The sequence below is a fragment of the Mercenaria mercenaria genome, chromosome 13, assembly GCF_021730395.1.
Source record: "Mercenaria mercenaria strain notata chromosome 13, MADL_Memer_1, whole genome shotgun sequence".
Lineage (NCBI taxonomy): Eukaryota > Metazoa > Mollusca > Bivalvia > Venerida > Veneridae > Mercenaria > Mercenaria mercenaria.
The window spans coordinates 62,661,095-62,684,802 of record NC_069373.1 but is presented as its reverse complement, the minus strand read 5'-3'; the positions used below and the strand labels follow the sequence as shown (position 1 = coordinate 62,684,802).

Here is a 23,708-nt window from a genome sequence, read left to right as displayed (position 1 = left end):
AACAAATAGGCAACCCGTACCCTCGATGATTTTGTTCAATAACACTCCATTCCAGGTGCAATATCTTCCTAGACTGAAGTGCAGAAAGCTAAAATCCTGAACAAATGCTAACATGAGTCACTTTCCGTTTCCTCAAGCGTTTCCGTTATAACAATCTGACTAAAGTACTTGATCTTCTAAACGAAGATCTGAGAACGACCCATTCACATTCGTCTTCGTATATTTTGGATTTTCCAATATTGCTTTTTATTTTCCTAAATCTAATTTTTGTTTGAACCAACCAGACAACTTGTTCGAATGTACAAAGAGTAAGAAAAATTTGCAGTTAATCCATGGCTCGAACCGGGAACCTCACATTTAAAAGCAAGTGCCCTTTTACCGACTGAGCTAATGGCGCTATCTGACATCTTTCAACATAAAATATGTTGATCTCTAAAACCATCGGCTTTAAAGCTTGCAGGATTATTGTAAGGTTAGCTTTTGATTGGCTGCGAAGGTTTGTCAGAAACGAGGCCATGAATACTCGTTTGTTTAAGATCCTAAGCTAGCTAATAGGATGTTACTTTAGTCAGATTGCCGTTATTAAAAATCTTTATGTAGTAATTGCAAAATACGGTATGCTATCACTATATCATGTACCATGGTCTCACGAACCTAATAAAAGTCCAGTTTATAATAATAATCGCATAGATATGTCTTTTTGCAGTTATTCTAAAGAACAAGATGGCGTCGTTTTAAGAAAAAAATTAAAAAAGTAGTCCGCCAAGCTTACAAGTCACTGACCTGTATATATTTTTAGATAATTCAGATTAAAACCAAGTGGGGTTTTCCCTCATGACGTCAGAGTTAAAAATAGTCTGGCTTACCTGCCTCTTCACTGTCGTACTAAAATACATAGTACGACGGGAACCAGACTAGTTTAAAATAGCCGTAATATAGGTCATATTCATGCGCTTTGTTGTAGGTGCTCTTATTTATGAGAGGATGTAGAAAGTGGATGCGCTTTGCCGTTTTGCACTAAGAAGTGACGGGCTTTCATTTTCCCGTCTTAATTCTATTGGAGGCAGAGCTTACGCACCGCCCCAATGAAATAAGAGTAGTAATTATTTTTCTCACGTAATGTTTTCCATCTTTTCAAATTGTCTGGCAAAGGTTACACTTTACAGAAAAAACAATGAGCTATGCCCTCGGCATCTCAATGTGGATATCATCATTTTGATATCAAGTTAACGCCAAGACTGCCCTAAATATGTATTTGGTGATAAGGTTTCAGTAGCAGTGCCCTTTCAAATTACCTAATCATGAAAATATCGCACGCATAATGTAATCAAAACATGGAATTGTGTGTGTGACTTTAATGTTTCAAATATTTCACTTTGTACTAGAAAAAAAACTATATCGATTTTTTCCTCCGACATGAATTTATACTTAGTCCATTTCCTTGAAAAGGTTCGGCAAAAGAATGCCCTGCTGACTTTAGCCAGAGCTGTTATATTTCGGTCATTTCAAATCTTTCAGTACGGCATTTATATTTTGTTAGTGGTACGTTTTAGTTTTTATAAGCTTGAACATTTCGGCTCTCGAGCGTTTGTAGTTTTGGTACCGTTTAAATCACCCTTTTAGATATGGTGCCTGTTTTGTCTTGACAGTTTCTGACATTTCCAGGCTCTATAACCTCAGATTCCCTCTCTAGATTTAGTTTATTTAGTTCTGCTCATTGTTTTCTCGTTTAATGTTTTAACGGGGGACCATTATGCCGACTTTTATAGAAATGCCTTCTAGTGTGTCATTGAAAGTTCTATGTGCACCGCCGTATGAACACATCTGCAGGTGTTTCTTAATTGTATTTTGGTACTTGTAACATATGCAAATGTTGAGTTCTGCTTAACCAAGGACTAGAGGGCGTGGATGGTAGCATACATGTGGCTTAGATGGTAGCATGCATGTCTAGTACCGTCCATGAACAAGCTCAGTCTAATCGAGCCGACAACATTTTATTTTTGCCGTGATGGGCGAACACTGGAGTTTCCACTTTTTCTACTTTAACTGAAATGTAAATACATGCTTTTGGGCAACAACTGACAATAACAAGAGCTGTCGGAGGACAGCAACGCTCGACTATTTAACAGCCTTGTCGCTTGAATGAATAAGAAAGTCGAAAAAGGGGCATAATTTAGTAAAAAAGTAAAATAGGGTTATGGAACCTGCATAGTGCTTATCAGCTCATGACAGTGAACTAGTGTGTGAAGTTTCAATCCTTTCCCATTAGTGGATACTGAGATACCAGCTTACATACAAAAACTTAACCAAAAAGTTCTATGTTGAAAAAGGGGCATAATTTTGTAAAAACGCAAAATAAAGTTATGGGACCTGCTTTGGGCATGTCAGATCATGACAGTGAACAAGTGTGTGAAGTTTCAATCCATTCCCATTAGTGAGTACTGAGATACCAGCTTACATACAAAACCTTAACCAAAAACGTCTAAGTCGAAAAAGGGGCATAATTTTGTAAAAAAGCAAAATAGAGTTATGGAACCTGTGCAATGTAAGTCAGTTTATCACAGTAAATAAGTGTGTGAAGTTTCAATCCATTCCCACAAGTGGTTACTGAGATACCAGCTTACATACAAAACCTTAACCAAAAATTTCTAAGTCAGAAAAGGGGCATAATTTTGTAAAAAAGCAAAACAGAGTTATGGAACCTGTGCAATGTAAGTCAGTTTATCACAGTGAATAAGTGTGTGAAGTTTCAATCCATTCCCACAAGTGGTTGCTGAGATACCAGCTTACATACAAAAACTTAACCAAATCGGGACGCGGACGCCGACGCAGACGCCGACGCGGACGCCGACGCATGGGCGAGTCCAATAGCTCTACTATTCTATGAATAGTCGAGCTAAAAACTGGTAGCTGTGAACTAATAATCTTTTGTTGTACCGTTCTTACAGCTAACATCAATTCTCTCTTGGTTATATAAAACAGTCAATTAATAAACACACTACAAAAAAAAATCATGTAGAATTGTGACGTCAGCATAATTTATTTTCTGAAGAGACGAGAGTAAATGTATAGCCATGAGTCTATTCAAATACAGTGGTTAATTGCAAGGCTTAACTCAGCAGTAATGACTCCCCTACAGGTAAATTGGTATATTGAATTATTGCAGAAATATAATTTAGCTTATATAGGATATTTTTGTTGCTGTGATGCTTTAACAGCTACAACAATGATGGGTGCAAAATCTAAAGCACACTTTTCGCATTATAAACTGATAAGTATTATAATTCACCTATTGGGTGTTTTGAACACGTTCTAAAATAGCACGGAAAATGATAAGTCTGATGATTCCAGTAGACAATCCATGACATATTATCACGTCGGTTTACAGTCTACGTCACTGCTAGCAGACGCACTATAGTTTTCCAGAAATTGCACTAATTGTCGTTCTATTCTGTTAAAAATTACAGGGCTATGCTGCATGAATATGATTAAAAAGAAAATGCTCAACGACATAAAATGATAAAACGTTTATAATGTTAACATTATGTTTTATAATAAATGTATTTTCATTTACTGCTAAAACTCTTTAGACAAAAGATTACTATCTATCTTAATGTAAAAGAGAAAAAAGGGGAAACTTCTAAGCATTTAAAAGCATCTCTTTTTAGATTTAATGGATCCATTAAGGTGACGTAACTGTACAAGCATTAATTTAAATGACCCGATGCGATGATAAAGTCGTTCTATATTCATAACCAAGAGATGTCGTTAGTGTAAATTAACAAGAGTATAAAATACTTACTTTCAAATGCAGCTTGATGAGGGAATGATAAAAGTACGCGTATTGAATTGATTAGTTTTATTTAGAAATCACATCCTACAACCTGCAGACACAAAAGAGAATTCGAGTTTACTAGATTTTATAAGAAGATAATTCAGAATCAAAGAATGCAAGCCAGTAAAAAAACTAGAAGAGACGGTTGTGTTGAGTGTGCTCATGAGAGGAAATGAAATGTGAAACACCCCAAGGTGTTCTGAACTCTTACTTAAAACTACAATCTAAAGAGAATGTTTTTTTTTTGTTTTTTTGTTTTTTTTTGTTGTTTTTTTTTTTGGTTTAACGCGTTTTTCAATAGTATTTCAGTTATGTAACGGCGTGCAGTTAACCTAACCAGTGTTCCTGGATTCTGTACCAGTACAAACCTGTTCTCCGCAAGTAACTGCCAACTTACCCACATGAATTATCAGAGGTGGCGGACGATCTAAAGAGAATGAAACGAAGAATAATAGCATTGGGCTTTGCAAAAAATGAAACCGCAATGTATTTCTGTCATTATTTGCAATACGCATGTATTATACAAAAAATGTTATAATGTTAAAATAATGCAAATAAGATTTTTATATATTTTGTTGCAATAGAAAGATGTCAAGTTTTACACGTGATACGAACCATTGAATTGAAATTCAAACTTACAGTAATGATATAATATGATTTTTCAGACTGATTTTTTCCTTGCTTTGTGTGAGATATATCTATTAGTATACATATGGACAAAAGACACATGCACTGAAAAAGTCACCCAAACAGCTTTCCGCACAGGGAAATAGAGGTATATACACGTCTACATCGATTGAGTACATCTACATATAAACAAAAATGAAGGTAATAATAAAAATATATGTAACAGACAAACACAGACATAAATCAATATAAGACCAAGAAATGGTGATACGTGTTGACGTGTGCACACTGTTCGAACAATATTTAAATATCCCATGACATGCTCTCCCATTTCAAAAATTATAGTTAATATGAAATTAATTTATTACTAATTTATTGATTATTTGTATGCTATTTATTACAAAAGTGTTTGTCGATTTACATTATTAATGTGACACAGAACACATTGTTTTATTTTCATGAACGTAAATTTTGCATAGATTTCTAGTCATGCTGATCATGGAGACCATTCTATGTAATAGAATTCCGCTTATCCGGTGCTAGGGGATTTGAGGGGCGTTGCATTTTCCATTATCTCTCCCATTAGACTCATTCAAACCAAGCCTGCTATTATTTTGCTTGGTTCCATTCTATGTTTCCAAAGGGTCTTCTTACATATTTGATTGGTATCAACTCAGTCTTATTTATAAATAATTAATTAACATAACTACATAACAGTAGAATCAATGAAAAATTACAAGCCTTTTTACAGGGCGACCATCCGTCATATATGGTAGGTTAATTGTCCATACTTGAACACGTATCGGTTCAGTAATCATTTTTAGAACTAAAAAGAAAGGATTATCTGCAGTTTTTGATTTGTTCAAGTATTTTCTTAGCTTATTGATTAAAGAATAACATGTAACACAAAACTGATGGTGGGTTCAATGCAGTATTTAATCTAAGCAGAAAAAGCTAGTTGAAACAATAGCCATTCAAAACATATTAATTGTAAAATAGAAGGCATCTCACAGAACTTTAATATGGAAATAGATTGTATCATTACATGACTTCTTATAGATGTTGCCTGTCCATAGTTTAAGCTAAATGAAAGTTCTACATTCATAATTACTGGGCTACTAAGTAATTTTTTTTTAAATGTAAAAAAATATTCATGAAAAAATGTAGTGAAACACTTATTGAAAGTCTTGCCGGTCAATATTTAAAACTATAAGCTCTAAGTCATCAGTTTTGTTATTCCATTGACCGGAAAGACATGCAATAAGTCGGAAGTCAGGAAGTTAGAAGTCAAAAGTGTGGAAGTTAGAAGTCAGAAGTGCGATAGTTAGAAGAGGGAAGTAAGAAGTCAAGAAGTCGGAAGTAAGAAGTATGGAAGTTGGAAATCAGAAGTCGAAAGGCAGGAAGTTAGAAGTCAGAAGTGCAGAAGTTAGAAGTCAGAAGTGCGGAAGTTAAAAGAGGGAAGTAAGAAGTCAAGAAGTCGGAAGTAAGAAGTGTGGAAGTTGGAAATCAGAAGCCGAAAGGCAGGAAGTTAGAAGTCAGAAGTGCGGAAGTTAGAAGTCAGAAAAATATGGAAGTTAGAAGAGGGAAGTAAGAAGTCAAAAAGTCGGAAGTAAGAAGTGTGGAAGCTGGAAATCAGAAGTCGAAAGTCTGGAAGTTGGAAGTGCGGAAGTTAGAAGTCAGAAGTGCGAAAGTTAGAAGAAGGAAGTAAGAAGTCAAGAAGTCGGAAATAAGAAGTGTGGAAGTTTGAAATCAGAAGTCGAAAGTCAGGAAGTTGGAAGTCAGAAGTGTGGAAGTTAGAAGTCAGAAGTTCGGAAGTTAGAAGTAGGAGATAGGAAGTCAAGAAGTTGGAAGTGAGAAGAGCAAAAGTTAGAAGTCAGAAGTAGGAAGTACGGAAATCAATTGTCCCTCCAGGGCTTCCATACTTCGCCCATATATTAAACGATTTTCCTTGTTTTCCCTTAATTCATACATTCAACTTTTCTGCGCGAATTTATCAGTCGAACTGAAATTTGTTGCTATTCTAACATTCAGTATGCATCATTGGTTATGTTCATTTGATTTTGAAGAAAGGATGACCAATTATATGCATTGCTTTCCCAATTGATGTGATAAACTTGTACATGTACTTGTGGGAAGTTTAAATAACAGCGGAATAGTCGGGACCCTAATTAACAACTTGTCCGTATGTTTTACTGATGACCTAAATGCACACACAAAGGGCCTTAATATATATAAATAAGATGTCGTGCGCTCGAGATAAGATGTTGATCGCACAAGATAATATGTTGACCGCTCGAGATAAGATGTTGATCGCTCAAGATGATATGTTGATCGCTCGAGATAAGATGTTGATCGCTCAAGATAATATGTTGATCGCTCGAGATAAGATGTTGATCGCTCAAGATAATATGTTGATCGCTCGAGATAAGATGTTGATCGCTCAAGATAAGATGTCGTGCGCACGAAATAAGATGTTGATCGCTCGAGATAAAATGTTGATCGCTCAAGATAATATGTTGGTCGCTCGAGATAATGTTGATCGCTCGATATAAGATGTTGATCGCTCAAGATAATATGTTGATTGCTCGATATAAGATGTTGATCGCTCAAGATAATACGTTGATCGCTCAAGATAAGATGTTGATCGCTCGAGATAATATGTTGATCGCTCAAGATAAGATGTTGATCGCTCGAGATAAGATGTTGATCGCTCAAGATAAGATGTCGTGCGCACGAAATAAGATGTTGATCGCTCAAGATAAGATGTTGATCGCTCAAGATAATATGTTGATCGCTTGAGATAAGATGTTGATCGCTCAAGATAAGATGTTGTGCGCACGAGATAAGATGTTGATCGCTCAAGATAAGATGTCGTGCGCACGATATAAGATATTGATCGCTCGAGATAAGATGTCGTGCGCACGAGATAAGATGTTGATCACTCAAGATAAGATGTCGTGCGCACGAGATAATTTAATCTTAAAAAAGAAATAACATATGACCTAAAGATACCACCGTACGATTCCTTGTCCCTATGTCACATTTCTCTTTTGTTCAATGACCAAAGAGTTTGAAATATTAACACATGGTTTGCCAAATGAAATAAACTGGATTGTTCCGTAAATATTTCATTGCCTTCAATTTTATTATCAAAAGAATACACCAATCAACCTACCCTCTCAAAGATTCCTTCTTACAAATTTTTACCAACTGACTGTTCAGTTTGTTTGTTCAAAGTCGTATAAAAAAAACACCCGACGGGGAATTGTGTTTGTTTCGTTGTGTACATGTTTCATCCTAGTTACGTACTTTCCCTAAAATAGTATTACCAGTTTCAGTGAAGAAAGATGACAAAATAAACAGTGATGTAGGTGAATAGGTACTTGGGCTACATCAACATTTACAAAACATGTTTATGCGCAAATGAACTTCTTTCAACTATTTCAATCAAGCAAGCACAGACATGTCTACTTTGAAAACAATAACGCGGCTTCAAGGTACGCAATACTAGTCTCGTCGGTCAGAGTTTACAGATTAATTGTGACTAAACTTTGACGTAAATGAGTATGCACTTCTGCCAAAATTCAACAACAATTATTCTTTACGTTTTATGCAAGTTGTACGGTTTATTGTTTTCAGTCATCAATATAATTACTCAATTGCTCATAGGTCATGTATATCAAAACTTAATAACTCTTATCTATTCTAAGTTGTTAATACGGTTTCTATAATTGGTAACATCCATTATTTGTGTATATGATATTTTACGTAATCCTACTTATAAATGCTACTTTAATGGAAACTGAATCTGTTATGGAAAGGCTTCCCTCTACCAGTATCTTTCCATCACAACATTGTGAGAAAACAGCATCGCGGATGCGCAGGCTGGTCTGGATCCATGCTGGTCGCAAAGCCACTATGTTGGTTTTCACATGGCGCGGCTCATTTATTTAGTAGTATAGTATTAAGTTTTAGTTTTAGTTTATTTTCAATATTCCATTAGGCCAAATGGCCCATGAGGATATACAATACATGATATATGGCAACACAGTGTACATAAAAAAATCTATATGCAACTGAAGTTAATGTACGGAGAAGGTCATAATAATATCCTTAATGCGTGATAATATCAGTGCCTAATAAATAAATAATATTGAAAATTACAAAACCATGCGTTTTACAAACCACACAATCTTATGATACATTTTCAGACGAGTTTTGTTTGAAGTCTAGTTTTGCAAACTCTTTGTTTTATAGACATATTTGACAAACTATAACACGGTAGTTTGTGTAATAAGATGATTACCATATATTATTGTCTTTATTAGCAACGTAATCATACGCTGACCTCGTCGAAACGAAATACAAGATTTACTCAAAACTAAAGAACTTGTGATTTGTAAAACACATTTTACTTTACATTTGTTATAGTGTAAAGTATACACAGTCTCAAAAAAAGTTCACACGCTAGGAGATCAACATTATTATGGCCAAAACAATCTGAATGTCACATAACTGCAATAGAGTTAGTACGAAGGATCAAATTATTATAACACAGGTCAAAACATAAATAGTAACTGATACATACAAGTATAATGAGCACAATATACCGTCAGCATTATAAATAAGACCGAACTTATATGTATTTTCTCATCAAAATAAAGGCACGACTTACTATGCATATTCCAAATGATAAAACTATACATGAGTAAAACATACATATCAAACTCTTCTTCAATCATCAGCATGTCCAGCAAGAAATATACATTGTGTTGATACCCTTTTGGAAGCTCAAGGGAGTTGTTATGATGACCCTTAAGTCGTTTTGAGAGATGTGTCTAAATTATCGTTTGTTTTCATGGATTTTCTTTTTCTCAAAATAAGATTGTTTTGAATAAGTTGAACTGTTTTTCCACAACTACTCTAATTATTCCAAACGTACTTAGGATGGAATGTTATTTGTTTTTGTTTTGTGTCAGTCCTATTAAACAGTTTATATTACTTCCATGAAAAAAACATATTACCGGTTAGGTGAAGAAAGATGATTTAGTGTTGTGGGTAAATGGGTTCAAAGTCCGTATTTTTTAAAAAACATGATGTTTACAAAACAACTCCAATATGTTCTATTAACCTTTAGCATGCTGGCGGCAAGTGTATTTGCCTTTGCGAACAGTGCAGACCAAGATCAGCCTGCACATCCGTGCAGTCTGATCATGGTCTGCACTGTTCGCAATTCAGTCAGTAATTTTTCAGTGAACACCCCTTCGAACAATAAATGATACTGTCCAAATTGAAAGATGGACCAGTCCATTTTAGTAAATTAGCAGGATGAAGGTTAAATAAATCAAAAACGATTCCCATCTAGATGATATTGAACATATTTACACTGCATTCTTGTGTTTTCGGAATCATTATCTTTGTCCAGTAACGACGAAGATAAACTTAGCAATTAATCTCTATTATTCATATAACATTGTTTTATCGTTGTCATACAGACAAAACGCTTTAGTACTCCTAATTTAACGATACATCGTGTCTAAATTTCATACTTCTTTTGAAAAGATGAACAAATACTTTCCAGCATCTATATGTTAACACAAAATATTTCTGTGTATAAACAGTACTGTGCGAAAAAAAGGTTTAAAAAAGTACATTCTAAATAAAAGTATAACTAGCCATATAAACATAGCGTTTTTTTTGTTGTTTTTTTTTTTTGTTTTTTGTTTTTGTTATTTTTTTTAAGACTTACTATGTGTTACATTTAACTAAGCTACAATATGGTTAGTTTTTATACTTAACACTGCGAATGTGTATTATACCACTAAAACTGACTTTTTAACAAATGACTGTTACTTTATGACTTTAGTGTTACATAATCAGAAATATCTTCTATATTCAGCATAATTAAAAATATTTCATAGGAATTTTCTATATTGAAATCAGATATTTTAGTGAAAGGTTAATTTAGTACATATTACTGCATTTGGACCATTCTTTGTTAGTAGTCAACTAAAGGATATACGTGCAATAGGCCAGAGCCGGCGCGAGCATGTGTCTAGCACACATTATTATGGTATGGGCTCGATGAGGTTTATTTCTTACCAAACATCCTAGGTCTGTATAATGTCTTTTACATCATAAATAAAAAAAATGGTACAAAAACTCTTTTATGAGCGATCTATCCCATTTATATGTGCTTAAAGTGCTCAAAATATGTCACGTCATTCTTTTCTCAACAAATCCCTATATAATTATTTTGTATAAAAATAGACAAGACACAGCTTATGAAATGTTTAAAGCTGATTGCAAACTATTACTGATTCACTCTTGGTGACAAAAAGAGTCCATTTAACAAAACACGTCCCACTGGAAAATCAAAAGCACGTGGGAATTGGGCTTGTGATCCAATTCTTTATTTTCAGAACTATGTCGTCAGTATCAGTATAAAACGTAATTTATTTTCCATAGAGACAAGAACAAAACTCACTGATGCTACACAAGCCCAAGCGTCTGTTCAAATAGATAGATAATTGTCATTAATTGCTTCGGAACTAGTCGGCAATCATTTCCCGCGCACAGGTTTAGTGATCTATTAACACTTTGCATGAATATGCTTTTCGCTTATGTAATGTCTAATTTTGTTTCTATGATGCTACGCACGACGCCTACGATTTCAAGTAATGCAAACTTAAAAGCATACCATTCGATATAAATTGTAAGCGTAGTTATTTCGTTTGGTCAAGCCAATGTGCAAAATAAAGAACCGAGTGATACGGTAAGCGAAAATTACATTAAAACAGTGTTCAGTATGTGAACTGTTCCCGTAGTTTAATAAATTAAAACCACCAGGCAACTGTGCCTCGTATGTGTCATATCTCTTTATCGACAAGATTGTGATGTCAGAATCAAACAAATAGCATCGTTTAATTTCTAAAGAGTTATTACCGAGTATTGTTGTTGATTGTTTCCAATAACAATTACTTTGGAAATGACTTAGACATTACAGTAAATCAAAACTCGCCCCGGAGGTAATACTGAACAGTCCTATATCTATGACATGATGAAAAATTATTATTTTCAGTCTAATAAAAATTATCTAAAGTCGCTTCCGTTAATAATTACTTAAAATCGTACGTTCTCACATCAAGAGATCGATAATGCGCGTTTCACTCGACTTGGTAGTTAATAATACCAATATCTTTCAGAAATTATTCGGCAGAAGTCATATCCTTCATGTCTTGGTCTCACCAACAAGAAAAAACATTGTTTGGGCTGTACAGCTTCCATTTTGTAAAGTCAGGAGACAGACTAACAGACATATAAAGGAGACAAAAATAATGATATATACAGCACTCCTTAAAAGTTACAGAATAAATAAAGGTGATATACTATACTAGTCAGTAAGACGCGCGTTTCTTTATAAATCAAATGGTAGAAAGTACACAAAAAACTTTCCTTAATTGAAGTAATATATTGCAGAAATGCAGGATCAGCAAGTGGATAATGATTATACTGGCATTCGACACGATATTGGTACATCTGTTACACAGCCTACGTGACTAGGGAGCATTTTTATAAATGTCCTGAAACTAAGCACTGACCTTCCGCGAGAAGTCTGAAAACAAGTTCACAAGATTTGAAACGAAAAAAGTTCCTTTTTTATTGTTCAATTACATAGAAACAATAAAACATCTGTTGCCGATTTTTTTCCACAATACTATATTTACATAGTAAATATGATTGACCAAAACCATTATCTCTGCATACCAAACGTCACCGTTTTGACCGTAGCTTCATTCAGTTGCCCTTTGCTAAAAGACAACTGTTTAAATTTTATGAAAAAAAAAATATATATATAATCTAGAATACGAATCCTTCAAGATACATGCGTTACATGTTCAGTTTACAAAATATGATTTCAATCATTTGAAGGGTGAACAGACCTATTTTCAGAAGAGTTTAAGTAGCGGGTTGTCAGGATGGAAACGAAGTCGGCTGAACCGGAAGTTATATCAAGTCTCAAAAAAGGAGAAAATTTTACTTTTTTTACGACCTGAACATTATCAGTTATATTTTGCGGAACTGTGCGTTTCTTGGCATGGTTTAGTTAAAAGCTGCTTAAAAATGTGGTATGATTTGCTATGTTATGTTTGCTATGTATGAGTTAGATTTCACTCGGGCCTTAAATTAACACTTGTCATCAAGAACTAGAAGAAAACAAACTACGGTAGGGACCCTATTTGTTCTTACTTTCAGTATTTTTTTTTTGTATTTCAAATCGTTGAATGAAAGATGATGAAAGATTAATATTCATTGACTTTAAATACTCATCGTGCTTCGGCTACAAAGGTGGTATTTAAATTGTCAAACATATCAATACAGTAACAAATACTTATCATTTAAAATCAATAAAAATTGGAAAGGATTTGGTGCGCATGTCCTAGTTGATCACACCATCTTCCGACCGGACCAAAAATATGTCCCAGTGTAGAATAAGTGAAACACGATATTTCAGTAAATATTGTCACAATATTTATTTGAAGTTTACCATAGGGAGGCAGAAAAGACTGATTAAGCAATACAAATAAAACATTTTATGACAGCGGTTAAGGTAAGTGTGGTCTTCTAGAAGAACTGAAGAGACATCCTAGTTGGGCACTGGACCGAATAGGGTCTCTTGCCAGAGTATCAACATTTTTTCACTGTAGTTCGTAACTGGTATTGTTCAAAATCTAAACTTTTATGTCACAGCTACCCAAGCATAAATAACTGTTATTTTTCTACATTACCACATAATAGAAGAAAATGTATTTGTTACAGCATAAAATACTTATCACTACATATTTAGTTAAGTGTTTGTTACCATCTCGTTCAAAATTTATGGAGCAAAGCAAAGTTGAGAAAACCATTAAAAGTTCATTTTAACATGTACATCGGGCACAAAGAATGTTCGTATTTTCATACAGGTTGAAGACAGAAATATTTAGACTATTCTAAATTCACTGGAAGAAAAAAAGAATGAATAAACGTGATATGGCATTTCCCTGGAATGCTTGGAAACAAACATTAATTAAAACTGGATGAGCATTGAATACTATGCTTGCATTATCCGACTGTTTATTATTATACTTTTGAACAAATTTAAGGTGCAACTGAAGTTATTTTACACCAGATTTTTTATTCGCTCATAAATCTGTACATATATATTTTCTAAAACCATTGACATTTTCCATTGATTGTTTTAATATGTAAGTAATAAACTAAATTACATTTTTTTCTACAAGACTGTCATATTACCTGTAACAACAATTTCAAACCACGTTTAAGATTATTAAATGTTCCATGTATCAAAATATTTTATGTTATTAAAGCAATAACATTTTTTATTATACACTGTATTTATTTTTGAAAATCCGAATTCCATTATAAGGAATGATTTTTTAAAGGCTTATTTTTCCACAATGCACTTATTTTTATTAATTTCTGAGTAATACTAAAAACGTTTAAAACATTTAAATTTTATGAAATATTTACTTTTGAACAAATTCAAGACATACCTGTCAAGTTCAAATATTATGCTGAGTGACTCCATTGTCTTTTAGAATAAAATCCACACACAAAAAAAACACAAATGAAATTTTATATTCTCAGCTGTTGCCTGTATAATCAGCCTCATCTACAGATGGTGAATGGGAAGGGACAATGATGATATATCAGTTTAAATGGGTTATAAGTTTCTAATTACCATAACTATCATGATTCACACGCCTTCATGAATAGTTTACATTCACTGGTTTGCAGTATGATGGTATCTATCAACAGTTCGATACAGGGCCAATTAAAACCACATGAATTGGTATTACAAGATAGTAGTTTTAATTATGCTTATCAGCTCCTTCAAATCAAGAACTTCCTTTAGGATGGACAGCTGATGTAACAGAGTTCGCAAGAGCATTCATCGATCTTCGTGTATATGTCCTCATGTTAAAAGAATTGGTTTGCAACGTTGTTATTGGTAACGGTGCAAATGCAAAGGTCCTTATTTTCCTTTTAGTGGGAATTTTGGGCGGAAGTGGGGGTGGCGGTTGTGGCGACTGGCGAGGGACTTTCATTTCAAAACTTAATAAAAAATTACATGTTATAAGGTAAATGAAGTCTAAGAGAAGAAATTATTCTATTTAAAAATTTAGTCTGCATGGCAAGTAATTTGGAAAAAGACTTGAACCGGGCGAAGCTTTTAAAAGCAGCCAAACATGAAATTATACGACAAAATCAAAACGACCATACAAAATGGCTGTTAATTTTGGAAATCACTTTCCAGGTGTTTGTTGGTGTAAAAACAGGTCACATCCACACTTCTCCGGTATCATATATGGCGACTTTCAAGCGATTGGTGAATGCCCATTCCAACAATATATCAGGTACAGACGGACATCTGGGTAGAACCAAGTCCCTTTTGTACGCCATCTAGTTCACCCATACGAAAGATGGTTTCGAACTCGCAATGCTGAGATTGTAAAACTGCATACGTGGATTCTACGAAAGACTTTTATCAAATGTACCTACTGGCGTTGCCATCCAAACTTCATTTTCGGGTTTAACGTTAGTCATACCTATATACATTTATATATGAAATATACTGGTAGAGGAATACCCCATGTGCCCATCCGTGCATTATTTCATCATTGGCGGGCTCTTGGGTAGATCATTTATTTGAATTATGTTATCCACAAAACAAAACCCTGTGCATTTCAATTTTTACTGTAAACGTTTGCGGCAACACCTGTAGCACCTTCCAAGTAATTATCTGATCACGGAAGCATAAGGTTTCTATCAGATACAGCACCTTGTCTATATTGATGTTTGTGTTAACATGTAATAGGCTCTACATCACTATAATTTGATGCAAGAGATCAAACTAGATAACCCTTAATGAGTTGATTTTTTGATTTCCTGGAAAGAAAGTCATACCGACTTTGTAGCCAGTAATATACAAATATTTATAGGTATTTTGCCACAAGGATGTAAATATCATACAGATTCTAGTTCTTAGAGTACAGCGGTTTTTAGATCAACAGCAATACGGAATTTTCTCGCCAGCTGTCTCTTGTATCAAATTTATTTTTTATGGCACCAGTCTAAATTATAGTTCGTCATTAGGTCGTTCCAAGTTATTGTTATCCTTAAAACAGTCTCTTATTCACTATATGCCAACTTTTCGCCTACAAAACATAAATATATCCTTTACCACATTAGAGTCTTGTTTTTCCAAAGTAATTATGTTCGTCATATTCCTGGGCTGCCTGCGTCTTCTGTCACTAATACAAATACAAGAGTTGTCAGTAAAACGTACATGTCCCCCATGATGGTCTGTCGAAGGTAACTGTGTATTATTTTGTCTTAAGTACACTGTTACCTCGGCCTATTACTGCCGGTCTAATTATTTTCCAGGCTCTGATTATAAAAACCAAAGTCCATCGTGATCTTTGACCTTAAGCCCCTGAAGAAACAGCCATCGTCTGCTGGCAATCCCCCGATCACGTTAGAGGTGCGGGGGAGCATTGTGGAGACTAAAGTTTTCTGCAATTATTGATAAAGGTTTCCACCTTTAGGTCATTTGAACAGTCTTTGAACTTTGACATACTGACCCTTAAACAATGGGGCTCATCCTATGAAGTTTGACAGCTTATGCAGTTTTCTCTCGGATATTCATCGGAAGCAATTTTCTGTCTGGAGGTCACTACGATCTTGAATTAATGACAACCCCTACCCCCGACCAAAAAATCAGATATGGTTGGGTCATTGACGATATACAAATCTGACCGCTGCAGACCCAAATCTACTCTAGATTTGGACCACAGGCCAAATGTTTTACCGACCGACATTTATAACAACTGGCATGTACAGAACAATATACTCCTTGGGGTACAAAATAGGTGTTCAGACCTGTTCAGTCAGGTATGAAAGTATTTATTTCATATAAAATTGTTCAGCTCTCCTGAGCACTTTTCACGTGTTTATGTGATCGTCCGATGGGGTCATCCGTACAGCCGTTGGACAGGAAAATATTTCTTTAGATGCTTTCCCTGTTTATATATTTTACTTTATTCTACTTTTATTGTAGCTTTACAGTCATGAAAGCAAGAAGCTAGTTTGAATCACTCTTGGGTTTCTTTCCTGGATATACCTGGCAAAATAATGAATCATCATACAAAGAGGATGCTCATGATTGGGCTAAATATATAACTAAAATTTATGCAAAACCAATAATGTTGGCCTGACTTCAAATTAGAAATGTAAATAAAAACAGAACTTTTCCTTGGCTGGACTGAAGAGTATTCATGCGTTCAGTCCAAGTGAGTGAAATTAAACCAGCATGGCCATGTTGTTTATAGGATACATCTGAATTTGTGTTGAACTGCAGAACTATAGTTAAACAGCAAAACAGAAAGTATAGAAAAGGAACAAGACAGCCATAGTTACTCCAAGTTGCTCACCTGACCTTTACTATTTTAGCTTTAGCAGCCCCTTCAGGTGACTAATGACACCATTTGAAGTAATTTTACCATTGGCTTTGTAAGTATATTACAGACCAAGTATGATGAAGATCAAGCATGTCATGAGAAGTTGTTTAAAGGTATTTCTATTTTTTAGCTCTGGCAGACCTGAAAAGGAGTCAAGTGCCCTAAATTGAACAAAATGAAGAGAACCTTTTAATGATGCTATTTACAGTTTGATATATATCTATCAAGCAGCTTATGACAAGAAATTGTTTAAAGCTATTTCTTTTTTTTAGTTCTAGTGGCCCCAAAAAGGGTTAAGTGCCCCCTTTTGAACAAACTGAAGAGAGGATCTTTTAATGATGCTTTTTACAGTTTGATAAGATCTATCAAGCAGTTCATGAGAAGAAATTGTCTAAAGGTTCTTCAATTATTAGCTCTAGAGGCCCTAAAAACGTGTAAAGTGCCCTTATTTTAAATAAGAAAAGGGCCTTATAATGAGGGATCAGGTTTAATCATGTTTTTTTTTAACTCTTGACAGGAGACCTTGCCAGGGTTCTACAGACCAAGTTTGGTGTATTTCTGACTAGTAAATTCAGAGTAGAAGATGTTGATGTAAATTGTGGATGATGAATGTTGCACCATTCACCTACACTGATAGCTCACACCTTTGGCCCAGGTGAGCTAAACATGAACATGTACATGCAGAATTTGCTGAAATTTATCAGGTAGTAGTTTTTTTAACATACTGAACCAAGTCACCCAATGCTTGACAGATTTTGATTTCTGTACTCTGGTTACAGAACAAAATTAGTAGTCATGATTTCATAAATGTAAATCTATTATAAACAAATGAATTAGTCTGTGTAATTCTTGTAAATTGCATTGCACGGATGCTTCATATAAATATATAAATACTATCACTGCTTTTTAAAAAGGCGCAAGTCTCCCTATACTAGTATCATTTCATCTCTATAGAAATGCCACTGGAGTTTTATTCTGCATTGCATATGGCAAACATTTGTGCCAAATTATTTGCTGGCTGTGAGGTGGAGTGTATGTGTGTGTGGTACTGGAAATACTGCATATTTTACTCTTTTTTTTTTTTTTTTGGGGGGGGGGGGGGGGGGGTTAGGGTTAGAGACATTGAGATTTTTGGAAAAACTGCATATCTTACTTTGAATTCAGTGTATGAGCTTGGCCTTTAATCAGCATGTTGTCTCAGTATGGAAAACATTTATGCCAAGTTGTTTCAAAATGCTCCAAATGCAAAAAAAAGGTACAGAACAGACACAACGTACTGCTTTTGTAACTTTTGATCTCTACAAATGACCTTGACTCAATTGGCTCAACTGAAATTCGCAGTTTGCATATCAACTTAATATGGCACACATTTATGCAAAGTTATTTGAAACTCCTTCATGGAGTTAAAGAAAATACTGAGTAGACAGTGTTTTGTGATAGACAGACATTGAGCCAGACCAAAAATGATATGTCTCTTCCCAGATATCAAGGCGTTATAATGAAATTGATACATGGATTATATACTAGTAGGCAGGAATATCTAAGAAGTGGTTTTCTATCAAAATAATTTGACTAAGTGACCTATTTATTACATTGGAATGACCTGTTTTAAGAATGTTTCTATTGAAATATCATTACTCTTTGACTGTTTGAATAATACTACTGAATAAATGATGCTGTCATGATCTTCTTTACTTTGACCTACTGACCTAATTTTTCAATGGATTATATTTCTTTTGTTGAAAAATTAAATATGAAAGCATTAGCAGTTTGCAAATATATGTTTGATAATGTATCTAGAAAATTATACAAACAAGAACTGATTCCCATGTAGCCAGCCAAAAACGCTCGACATGGGGGAGGGATAAAAAAAAGACTTGTATATACAGTATGGTAGAAACATGAAATGAAAAACTGATACACTATGCTCTTGTTTTTACATATTTTCTCATTCTTGACCAATTCAGGTTTGAGGAATTCTACCTGTGATACTGTGAAAATTATAAAATTTTGCAAATAAAAAAATGTACTTACATGTAATTACTTTTGCATAATCTATTTATACGGAAAATGGATTTAAAATCAATAATTTATTGCAGTGCAACCTCTGTAGAGTAACATCCTCTGGGAGATACAAATATTGACTGTTATGTAGAGGTTTTGTTCTGGAGAGGCAAATTTTATAGTATATTTCAGTTTAGGGAAATTTTGATGATGTAATAGAGCGGTTTTGGCTTAAGACAGGGCCGCTCTGGAGAGGTTGAACTGTAAATACTCCATTACTTTTCTTGGATTATCAGTGTTTTCTTGGTATAAACTGGACAATTTTTATATCAATTATGGCATATCATCAAAATTTATAACAATCCCTTCCCTTTTTTACTTCAATAGAATATTTTACTTTCCTAATTTCCCATAGTAAATATGAAATACTTAGTTTCTACTTGAAACACTTGATTATTAATTTAGATACACAAAAAATAAACAGTTGCACTTACTAAATTTGTATTTAACAAGGCTGGGAAGGAGTTCGTAAAGATCCACAATAGATTTGACACAGTCAAGTTATTTGTTAAGTAGATAGAATGCCCTCCTTTCATCTTCATTCATCTAAGTACTTACTGACTTTTTGTGAGGTCATGTTATATGATTTGCACAGGTGGCTAAATCTGTGCAAAAGGCTTGGTCAGTCATTTTTAGCCAAAAAAATAAGCATATTGTTGCACTATCAAAATCTGATGAGACTTGCAAGAAGAGATGCACTTTTATATGATAACCATGATTTATACATACTAAATCTCGATGGAAAGTGATCAAGATTTCAGAGGATGTTCTGACTTATTTTTGGCAGTAGGTTTCATGTCTATGAGTACGTATGATTTACCCAAAACTGAAACCAGATTCCAAATCATGTTTCTGATTCAGTGGTTTATTTCAACCCTTGCCCTGCCAAATTTCTATAACGAACTTATCCATCTTTCAATTTGGGCAGTGCCATTAACTGTTAAAAGGGGTGCTTACTAAAAAGATACTAACTGAATGGCGAACAGTGCAGATCTTGATCAGACGTACTGCACAAATGTGTAGGCTGATCATGAGCTACACTGGTCGCAAAGGCAGAATCAATCGTGTCCAGCATGATAAGGGTTAATGGAATGGAAACATTAGATATCAAATCATGTAAAGTTAGGGGAATTAACTCCTGATTTTATTATAATAATTAATAAATCAACCAACAATTCCATTGTATTAATTAAATTCCTTTTATTTCTATGGTTCTAATACGTTCATGTCCATCATATTAAACAACAAAATACATTTCCAAAACATTATTTAGATCTTTCACTTCAATATCCAATTACTTCATAATTTCTAAACTTATCAAATCTTACTCCAAACTTTGACCTAAACAGTTCTAAACCTAAAAGTATTCTGTCCACAACAATTTACAAACTTGAGCAGCTTCCGAACTTAGCCACACCTAAAGATATCATATCTCACAGGGGTGACCCTTTCTAAACCAATCAATGCCTCTGTAATAGAATAGACAGCTGTCAATATTCATTAATTAGGGTACTAATGATGATTCCATCTTTTCCAACCAAAACCACAGATCAAAGGCACTTTCACCTATGTGTGACTTTTAGCAAGTATTACCATACCAAATTGCAGTATGTATATTATCATGCTGTTTTCTAGAAAAAAAACAACATGGAACATAATCTGATATCATAGACAAGCTATGTAAATTTAATTAGCTCACACCTTGCCTAATACCATACTTAATTCTGTCCAGACCAAAATTAATATGCAGCTGCTCTGCATTTATGATTTGACCAAACAACTACTTAAAAAATTATCAAACATTAATAATGCATAATTTCAAATTCATCAAAAATAATATTCATAATCACAACTCTGTGACAATACTACGATGATTCAAAATGAATTGAGCTCAAAATGTTGACAAAACTCATCCAAAGTGTACAGTGGAACAATAATTTCAGCAAAATTATTGCACCCGTTTGTATTGGCTTATATAAAAAAAGTCTTCAACTTAAGGAAAACACAAGAGGGTCATGATGACCCTATATTGCTCATCTGTTAAACCTGGACTTGGAATAATCAAGATAAACATTCTGACCCAAGTTTCATGAAGATAGGGTCATAAATGTGGCCTCTACAATGTTAAAAAGCTTTCCCTTTGATCTGACCGGGTAACCTTGTTTTTGAAACCATGTGACCCAGTTTTGAACTTGGCATAGGAATCATCAAGATATACATTCTGACCAAGTTTCATGAATATAAGGTCATAAATGTGGCATCTAGGGTGTTAACAAGCTTTTCCTTTGATTTGACCTGGTGACCTAGTTTTTGACCCCACATGACCCAGTTTCTAACTTGGCCTAAAGATCATCAAGATAATCATTCTCTGCAAGTTTGTATCAAATCAAAGCATAAATATGGCCTCTATATGGTTGGAAGGGCCAAAATAGGAAATTTTGCACCTTTATGGGGCAGTAACTCTAGAACCCATGATGGAATCTAGCCGGTTTTCAAAAGGAATCGAGATATCATTGTGACATAAGTTGTGTGGTTAAAATAGAATGTAAAATGTCACTTCTACCATGTTCACAAGGTAAAAATTAACAAATTTTGGCTCTTTCAGGGGTCAATCAGGGGCCGTAACTCTGGAACCTATGATTGGATCAGAGGGATTCGTCATAGAATCCAAGATCTATTGTTGTTAAAGATATTTTGCAAGTTTGTATCAAATCAAACTATAAATGAAGTCTCTGTATGGCTGCAAAAGCCAAAATAGCAAATTTTGGCCCTTTAAGGGGCCATAACTCTGGAACCCATGATGGGATCTTGCCAGTTTTCTAAAGGAACTGAGATATTATGCCCATACAAGTTGTGTCCAAGTTTGATTAAAATAAATTGCAATAGTGGTCTCTATCATGTTCACAAGAAATTGTGGACGGATGGACGACTAACGACAGATAAGGGTGAACACAGAAGCTCACCTTGTCACTACATGACACGTGAGCTAAAAAGCAGCTGCTGTAGCCACAACCAATTTCTTGTTTGTGGCTATTCTAAAATCAAAACGAATTGCAGTGTCTCTAAATGAAGAAAACATTTCTTATTCAGAATTTGGTTTCCATTTCAGGCAAATTAAAGACACCTATTGTCACTAAAATCCTGCTATGATTAAAGTCTGTACACAATGCCTATTAGAACAAGTCTGTTTTCTATGGTTTTAAGTCACATCACCAACCTTCTATAAGCCGTTGGATTGTTTCTTCACATGATGACACTAGATCTACTGACAACAGGCAATCATCCTGTACCTACTGGCAATTATCCTGTACCTACTGGCAATTACCCTGTACACAGTCAATCATCCTGTACCTACAGGCAACCATCCTGTACCTAGTCAATCATCCTGTACCTACAGGCAATTATCCTGTACCTAGTCAATCATCCTGTACCTACAGGCAATCACCCTGTACCTACAGGTAATCATCATGTACCTACAGGCAATCATCCCATACCTACAGGTAATCATCAGGTACCTACAGGCAATCATCCAGTACCTACAGGTAATCATCATGTACCTACAGGCAATCATACCGTACCTTCAGGTAATCATCCTGTACCTACAGTCAATCAACGTGTACCTAGTCAATCATCCTGTACCTAAAGGCAATCATCCAGTACCTATAGGCAATCATCTTCTGAACTTTATCAGTTGGAAGTCCATTCTTGATTTATTGACTGGAGACCATTTTCAGTCTAGGTAACACTGTGACCTTTACAAAAGGGGCCATCTTCTTAACAGATGTTAGCTTTCATTAAATACCGAATGCCAATGACCAAGCTAACTCTTTATTATTCAGAAATGAAATTTCAGTAATGAGAACACTTTGACCATGACCTCTATTGATGCACTATAGGTCAACTACTGACAATAAACAATCATACTGTATTATCTGACAGTTATTAAACCAAGTGTTCACCAGTTACTGATTGGAAATTCTGGTTTCAAAGTCTTTCTGACCTGGACTAGATAACCTCCAAAACAATCAGGTTCATCTACTGACATTGGCAATTATACTATGAAGTGTGACAACCATGGCTGAAGGGTTCTTTAGTTATTGCTTGGAACTGTTTTCTGTTGTATTGATGTCACTTTGACCCTGACCTCTGACCAAATGGCTTCCAAAACAAAAGGATTCATCTCCTTACAACGGGAAATCATTATAATTTATGAAGTTTGACAGAGGTAAAACTGAGTGTTCTCCAGATACTGATGGGAAACAGTTTTCGGTATCAAGGTAACTGTGAGTTTGACCATTGACGTACTGACACCAACCCCACAAGTTAAGTGTGATTGTCATAGGTTCAGGTGTTTTATAGTTACTGATAGTAATCTGCTTTAATATGGGTCTTAACCCTCATCATGCTAGACACGACTGATTCTGTCTTTGCGACCAGTGTAGATCATGATCAGCCTGCACATCCGTGCAGTCTTATTGAGTTCTGCGCTGTTCGCTGTTCAGTCAGTATCTTTTTGGAAAGCACCCCTCTTTACTGTTAATGGTACTGTCCAAATTGAAAGATGGACAAGTTTATTACAGAAATTTAGCAGGGTAAGGGTTAAAAAACATCAACAATCCTAAGAAGTTTGATAGCTGTTGAAAACCAATAGGACAAGT

At 34.7% G+C, this 23,708-nt stretch overlaps 1 protein-coding gene across 1 annotated transcript in view; it reads right to left on the bottom strand.

Moving 5' to 3' along the window:
* Positions 1-14,163, bottom strand: part of LOC123528559 (orexin receptor type 2-like) — a 34,084-nt gene extending 19,921 nt beyond the window's left edge. Inside the window, exon 1 of the mRNA XM_045308361.2 lies at positions 14,020-14,163. Coding sequence (XP_045164296.2) covers positions 14,020-14,054 — 35 coding nt within the window. The 5' untranslated portion in view covers positions 14,055-14,163. The remainder of the gene's footprint in view (positions 1-14,019) is intronic.
* Positions 14,164-23,708: the final 9,545 nt, after the last annotated feature.